This window comes from Brachyhypopomus gauderio, chromosome 15, assembly GCF_052324685.1.
Source record: "Brachyhypopomus gauderio isolate BG-103 chromosome 15, BGAUD_0.2, whole genome shotgun sequence".
In the NCBI taxonomy this organism is placed as follows: Eukaryota; Metazoa; Chordata; class Actinopteri; order Gymnotiformes; family Hypopomidae; genus Brachyhypopomus; species Brachyhypopomus gauderio.
In genome coordinates, this window is record NC_135225.1 from 8,642,403 (window position 1) to 8,649,307 (window position 6,905).

The following is a 6,905-nucleotide window of genomic DNA, read 5'->3' on the forward strand; positions in this document are numbered from 1 at the left end:
AATGTTTCATTTTGTGCAAGTGTATATAATGACTACTACACCATTTATATTTTAGTCAACTAAATTATTTTGATATTATTCGACTAAATTCCAATGATAATTAGTCGACTAAAACTAGACTAAGACTAAAAACAAATCAATGACTAAATTATGACTAAAACTAAATTACATTTTAGTCAAAAGACTAAGACTAAAACTAAATCCAAAATTGCTGTCAAAATTTACACTGCCGGTGTGGTCTTCTGCTGCTGTAGCCCATCCACCTCAAGGTTCGACATGTTGTACATTCAAAGGTGCTCTTCTGCATGCCTCAGTTGTAACGACTGGTTATTTGAGTTACTGTTGCCGTTTTATCAGCTCGAATCAGTCTGGCCATTCTTCTCTGACCTCTGGCATCAATAAGGCATTTGCACCCACAAAACTGCCACTCACTGGATGTTTTCTCTTTCTCGGACCATTTTCTGTAAACCCTAGAGATGGTTGTGTGTGAAAATCCCATTAGATCAGCAGTTCCTGAAATACTGAGACCAGCCTGTCTGGCACCAACCATGCCATGTTCAATGTCACTTAAATCACCTTTCCTCCCCATTCTGAAGCTCGGTTTGAACTGCAGCAGATCGTCTTGGCCATGTCTACATGCCTAAATGCATTGAGTTGATGCCATGTGGTTGGTTGATTTGACATTCGCGTTAATGAGCAGTTAGACAGGTGTACCTAATAACGTGGCCGGTGATTGTATAATATAATACAGCCACAATGAAATAGGAAAGGATCCAGGTGCAGAAAGACGTAGTTTATTACACAGGACACAAAGACTATAACCAAAACTGACAGGTAAGTGCTCTCTAATTTCCCGGGAAACTAGAGAACTCCCGGGAATGCCAGGGCATCAGGTGGTCGGCCAGTACTCAGTTCCAGAGTGGGAATGTGGTCAGTGTTCACGGGAGCAGGCAAGTTATGAGGTCTAGAAGGTAAGCATAGGTCAGTACACGAGAAGACAGCAAGATTAATAAGACGCTCAGCACATGACATTGTCATACAGGGACAGATATTTAGTCTCATTTGGCAAAACCTGGAGATGCAACAAAGAAAAACAAACATATTGACAAATTTTGATGGTTAAAATCTACTTTCATACAAGCTTATGTGATTTGGGCTAAATCATTCATCATTATAATTTGTGCTACATTCCTGCAAATCAGAAATACTTATTTGACTGTCACTAAACTTGACTATTAAAAATGCACCAGTTTATAGTTACTAGCTCAGTGTAGCTTGTTAAATCAAACCATGATTAAAAGATTAGGTCACTTTTTTCAAGAGTGTATCTTAAAACAGTATATATCTATATCTGCATTGGAAGGATTGATAGTTCCTGTAATCACTTCTCCTATTGATAATCTAAATGCAATTTCAGTTTAAGAGATTGGGACAAAACTCACAGTGACTCAAACTCAAAAGTGAGCAGAAACTGCATCAAATAATATAGGATCAAGTAAGTGTTGTTTTAGCATAGATTGCCAAAGGCAGCTTAAAAGTAAGACCGATCACCTGATCCTGGATAGCAAAAATGGGATTACCAAATCTGGATCATTTTGATCTGGATTACATTTTTTGAGCATTGTTCCTGTAATGCTTAGATCAGACAGATCCTTCGTCTGGCACAAACAGTATTTATCTCACCTAACATTTTTACTCATCTCAAAGCTAGGAATATAGAACAAGAGACAAAAACTTTGCTTTTTTCATTTTATTCAATTCATTTTATTCATTATTTACTAGGACTTTTTTGTGAGTCAGGAGTATCTTTAGATTCAGATCATTTTTTCTAGTCTAAGAATCAGTCTGCAGATTGGTAAGTCTACCTACACAGCCCAGAGGCTGAAGCTAGACAGAGATGGCAGACTGGCAAATGAGAGACAGGAGGGGGAGGTGATAAAGGAGGGAATAGCCATGGATTCAGCAGCTATAGCCAGATGCATCATGGTTTCCCTCAGACCATGGGGTGATCAGAGACATACTGTACATGGCACCAAACACAGATTAAATAAATGGAGAAATGTGGTTAGGATAGACAGCAAAATACCGTAGGTAAGCATACCTAATCATCATCATCTTTATTTAGCATTTCTCAATTTGGAAAAATGTCAAATGAAAAAAACAACAACAAATTATCTATAGGCAAGGCCAAACAAGTAAATGTTTTATTTGGATTTTAAAGCACCTATTAGCATTGCTGCTAATGCTCTCTAGAACATGACTCCAGTGTTAAAGAGTTATATAAAATATCCAATACCTGTTGCAAGCAAATGTGTTAACAGTAGGCCTGTGTTGTCAAAGATCAGCCCAATAAAAGTGAGGTAGGATAAGGACTTTTAAGCATTATTTAACATTCAATATAGAACTCAATAGGCAAACATTAACAATCCCATGGACACATGTTCCAATATTTGCCTGGTATTTATGGGACCTTATAAGCACACTGCAGTAATCCAGTCTGGAAGTTGGCATGAAGGTGGGTGCTAGTTTCTCAGCATCATGTAGAATTAGCATCTGCTTTATTTTGAATTTGCTAATGAAAATAGAAAATGTTTAAGTGTTTGACAAGTCAAACTTAAAACACATTTGAATGCATTGCTCGAGATAAATGCATTCAAAAATGCATTAAAAAATGCATTTAAAAAAATCCTATACATAATTGAGGCCTGTCATACCGGTTTTATTTCTGCTGAAGTCTTAACTTTACAATAAACATTGCTTTGATCTACTATTGAAGAACCACACAAACATTCATCAACTTAGTGAGGTTGTGTGGCTTTTTGAATTTGTGGTAAAAAAAAAATAAGTCAATCCAGCAAAATAAACAAACAAGCAAATAAATGTTCTAGATAGCTAGATGGTTATACAGAGGAAGCATCAAACTTCTCTTTATTTGGAAACACACTATCCTGCACAAACTGCAGATGATCGCTTGAGCCAGAAAGATGAACCTGCATACTGACCTCTGATCAAAGCGCAGAGGTTTCGACGCACGACGGCAGTGGCTCACAGCAGTTGGTTTCGGTGTAGCCATCTTACTCACACTCACATTCACAGACACTCCCACGGAACGTATCTTTTAAGAATAACCAATAAAGTATTTAATACTAGCAAAACTAAGTTGCATTTAGCAGACTCAAAGTAAATAAAATCTTAACTTTACATAAAGCACGAAATCCAAACAACACATGTAATCACCTTACTGCGCGTTCTCATCCAGAGGTCACATACACTCATCTCAGACTCATACAACAGCATATAAGAGTTAGTTCATAGAGAGTTTAGACTGGCAGTTAAAGCCATATGGTTCATTTCCTAATCAACAGTCCCAGAGCTCTGTGTTCTTGTTCTCTGCCTGCATGTCCCTTTATTCCTCCCTCACGTCTCTGTGTCTCTCTCTCTCCAGCACGATAGGACAGGAAGGCGGAGCTGAGGAATGAAGGGGAGGCGTTCAGGGTAAGCACACTGTGAGAGAGCTCTGACATCATCGGCGATGTCATCGGGAAGCCTGTGAGGGCTGCCATGGTGGCAGGCGAGCGTTTCCGTAGCGATTTGGTCTGTCGTACTCCAGTGTTCCTCTCCAGGCCTTTAGGTGTCCGTCTCCTCTGCCCCTCCCCCAATTGCTCTCTTTCTCACCGCAGCCTCTGACAGGCTTCCTGTCTGCCAGTTATCAGCTCTCCCACCATAGTCATCTTCATCCTCTTCCTCTTCTTCTCCATCAGCTTCCTGCTCTTCCTCCAACTGCTGCAAAAGGCGTGCATGCTCCACCGCATATTTCTCTATTCAAATACATAAGTAAACACATGTGTGCATGCATACACACGTGCAGTCACAGGCTGATACACCATCAATAACAGACTGCTCAAACCTTCTAAGTCTGGTAATAATAACTTCATATAAGTGGCACTGCAGTGATACAGTAAAACAGTCTGCCCACTCACTGTGATAGTAGGCTGAAGAAGAGAAACGGCGTGATGGGAAGACAAAATCAGCAATGAACACCAACACCTGAGAGAGAGAGAGAGAGAGAGAGAGAGAGAGAGAGAGAGAGAGAGAGAGAGAGAGAGAGAGAGAGAGAGAGAGAGAGAGAGAGAGATCAGTCAAAAGATTCTGGAGGTGCACGTGTATATGCATTTTGTTTTCTGTGCATGTATCCTCGTACCAGTCCTAGAGTAAGTCCTGAGAACAGTGTTGCCAGTGCAAAAATCACATACGAGCCCCAGTCGGGAATCCCAACCTGCTCCGTCAGGTAGTTATGGCATTGCTGCAATACCATCACAATGTTACTACAAGTCACACAAACACCTTTACCACAGCTTTGTAGGTTTAAAATCATACAAACATTTCAGAGCTCTACCCAAGAATATACAACACAGTGAAACCCATGGGTAATCAGACTACATACTAGCTTCACCTTAAGAATATTTGCTTATTTGAGAAAGAGGTCCTTACCCTGATAAACATGGACAGCTTAAAGAGAGCCGACATCATATTCATCCTGAAACCACAACAAAGTCATACATTTAACACATTATGCAATGGCATCCTCATCACCTGCTATTTTAACTTTAAGATTCTAATTTCACTTCGACTATATTCAGTGAATATCTGAATATAGTAATAGTACTATTTCTGCTAAAAAATGCATATATACTAATGGTACATGCTAAATAAAGAAGGTAGCAGCTACTTGAGTCCTATGTGAATGTAATTTTATAATGTAAAGCTAATGACATTCCTTATGCAACAATAAAGTAAGCAATTTGGTCCTGACACTTAACAACATGAACATGGTCAAAATATCCAATTATCTACATATACATAATACCTTCATCGTATGTGCACACATAAACGCACATTCACCTCAGCAGACCTCAGCATACAAGTCTACTGAGAGGAGCAAAATGTAACAGATACAGTACCCTGCGTGCACGCATTCACACGCATGCACGTACGCGTACACGTGTCCTGTGAGTGCTTACAGGAAAGAGGAAGGGCCAAACCAGGAAGACACGGGCTCAATGCTCTGCCATTTCTTCTCATCAATGAAGCTCAGGAAGTCATCTTTAGAACGTGCGCCCTGGTACCGCCGAAACACTCCATCTTTACAGCTAACACACACATGCATGCATGAAGGTGGTGTATCCGTTTAACATAAAACATTCAGTGTTGTACAGGAAAGTCAAAGAGCATGCTGGCACACTTCAAAGTCTGTGTGTGAGTCACAGCAGCTCAGTTAAGCTCAATGAGATTATAATCAACTCACTGAAAGGAACTGAAACCAGTACACACATTTAGGCACACAGAATGATAGTTACACACAGTTCTGTTGCTTATAACCAATACTTTGTAACCAGTTCTATCACCTTTAATTTAAGAAATATTTTGACAATAATAATAAAGACTCACTGGTAAATGGTTGGTAGTGCTGTGATGATAAATCTGCCACTTAGTCCTTGAAAAAAAGGAACAACGGAGGACATGTGTTCATTTTAAACCTCTCGCTCTTTCTTCCAACACACACACTCCGAGCAGACGTGAGGTTAGGTGGGCCATACCAGGCTGCTCAGTCACGTCCACCTTTGCGATGTTGACCCCCATGTCCTCTCCCCAGTCAGCAAATTCATTCCACACGGCCTGCAGCTGCTGGCACGCCGGGCACCACGGAGCGAAACTGAGACACACACACACACACACACAAAGCACCCTGCCTCGTCACGTGGAAATATACCCAAGACCATTTGTGGAAACACAAAGCTGTGTCTTCTTTCATCAGTACAATGTTAACTAACTTGACAGCTAGTTGGCTGACAGCTAGCTACACAGTTCTTGAGTTGTTGCCAATATCGGTTGCATAAACCAACGTCTGGTCTCGTAGACCTTGGTTTTGTGTTAGCTACCAAGTTAAGTAGTCCAAAATAACCACAAATTACTTTAAATGTGCATAAAGAGGCAGTGTTAGCACAATGTAGCTAGGCCTATCAAGCTAACATAGCTAGGATAGCTAGCATAGCTAACTTGTCATATGAGGAAACTCACAATTCGATCATCCATTCGCCGGTCAGAATATCCTCCCAGTTTCCGTCAGTGATTACTTTCAGATTGTCCGGTCTAGCCGCAACGGGCACCACCATCAAACAAGAAACTACTATGACTAGATATAACATTTGCCACGATTTGAATTGCAAAAGTGGTCTTGTGTCAGTAGCTTTGTACCTCACTGGAGACGCCATGTTTACGCTAAGACCGCTACCGAACTTCCGCTTTGGACCGAGTCTCACGTCCGGTACCCATGTGGTACATAATGTATTTATGGAGAGTTGATTTTTGCCTGCGGATAATTGACAAGGCAGATAAAGTTATTTGAATATGATTAAACATAAGTTCTGAATACAAGGCAAATATTTATAAGCATGTGTATATTTTTCTAGTACAAAATATGGTTTTCCTGCAATTATTAAAAGCACTAGGTGGCAGTATCTCTTTTTTCTTTCTTGTAATGACAGCCAGTTTACCTTGTCAGTATATCTTGGGTCAGCATATCAAGGTTTGGCTCTATGGCTGTTTTAGTCCTTACACTCATAGTAGTACAGATGGATTGTAGATAGTCTTCATCTGGAAAATGTCCTGCTCTGTCATCCTAAAAATAAACTCTTGAGTAGTGCACTTTCCTCTTTTTGCTGCATGCTCTAGATACACAGTAGACCAGTCTGTGTTCTGTTTCACAAGTTGCGCAAGGGCATAATGACAGTGGGACACTCGAGCTGCAGGTCTCCATTGGTTGTCAGCATGGTGTTAACCTTGGGGTCCCACCAGGAACATTTCAGCTAAATGTTGTGGGCCTACTACTGCTATTTAAAGAAAGA

The 6,905-nt window shown here is 40.4% G+C and overlaps 1 protein-coding gene across 4 annotated transcripts; it reads right to left on the minus strand.

The window, feature by feature from the left end:
- Window positions 1-816: 816 nt before the first annotated feature.
- On the minus strand, window positions 817-6,308 carry tmx1 (thioredoxin-related transmembrane protein 1). 4 transcript variants are annotated; one of them, XR_013121353.1, is made up of 10 exons: window positions 6,079-6,308; window positions 5,598-5,713; window positions 5,449-5,494; window positions 5,022-5,150; window positions 4,492-4,537; window positions 4,202-4,303; window positions 3,981-4,047; window positions 3,238-3,818; window positions 3,003-3,115; window positions 817-964 (listed from the first exon to the last, which is right to left on the minus strand). XR_013121353.1 is itself a non-coding variant. In XM_076974949.1 (8 exons), the coding sequence occupies exons 1-8, from the start codon at window positions 6,270-6,272 to the stop codon at window positions 3,628-3,630; spliced, it is 891 nt and encodes a 296-aa protein (XP_076831064.1). In that variant the 5' UTR covers window positions 6,273-6,308; the 3' UTR covers window positions 2,362-3,627. The 4 variants fall into 4 exon arrangements, 1 of the variants encoding a protein (XP_076831064.1); XR_013121351.1 differs by having other exon boundaries at window positions 3,003-3,818; XR_013121352.1 differs by lacking the exon at window positions 817-964 and having other exon boundaries at window positions 2,362-3,115.
- Between the last annotated feature and the right edge of the window lie 597 nt (window positions 6,309-6,905).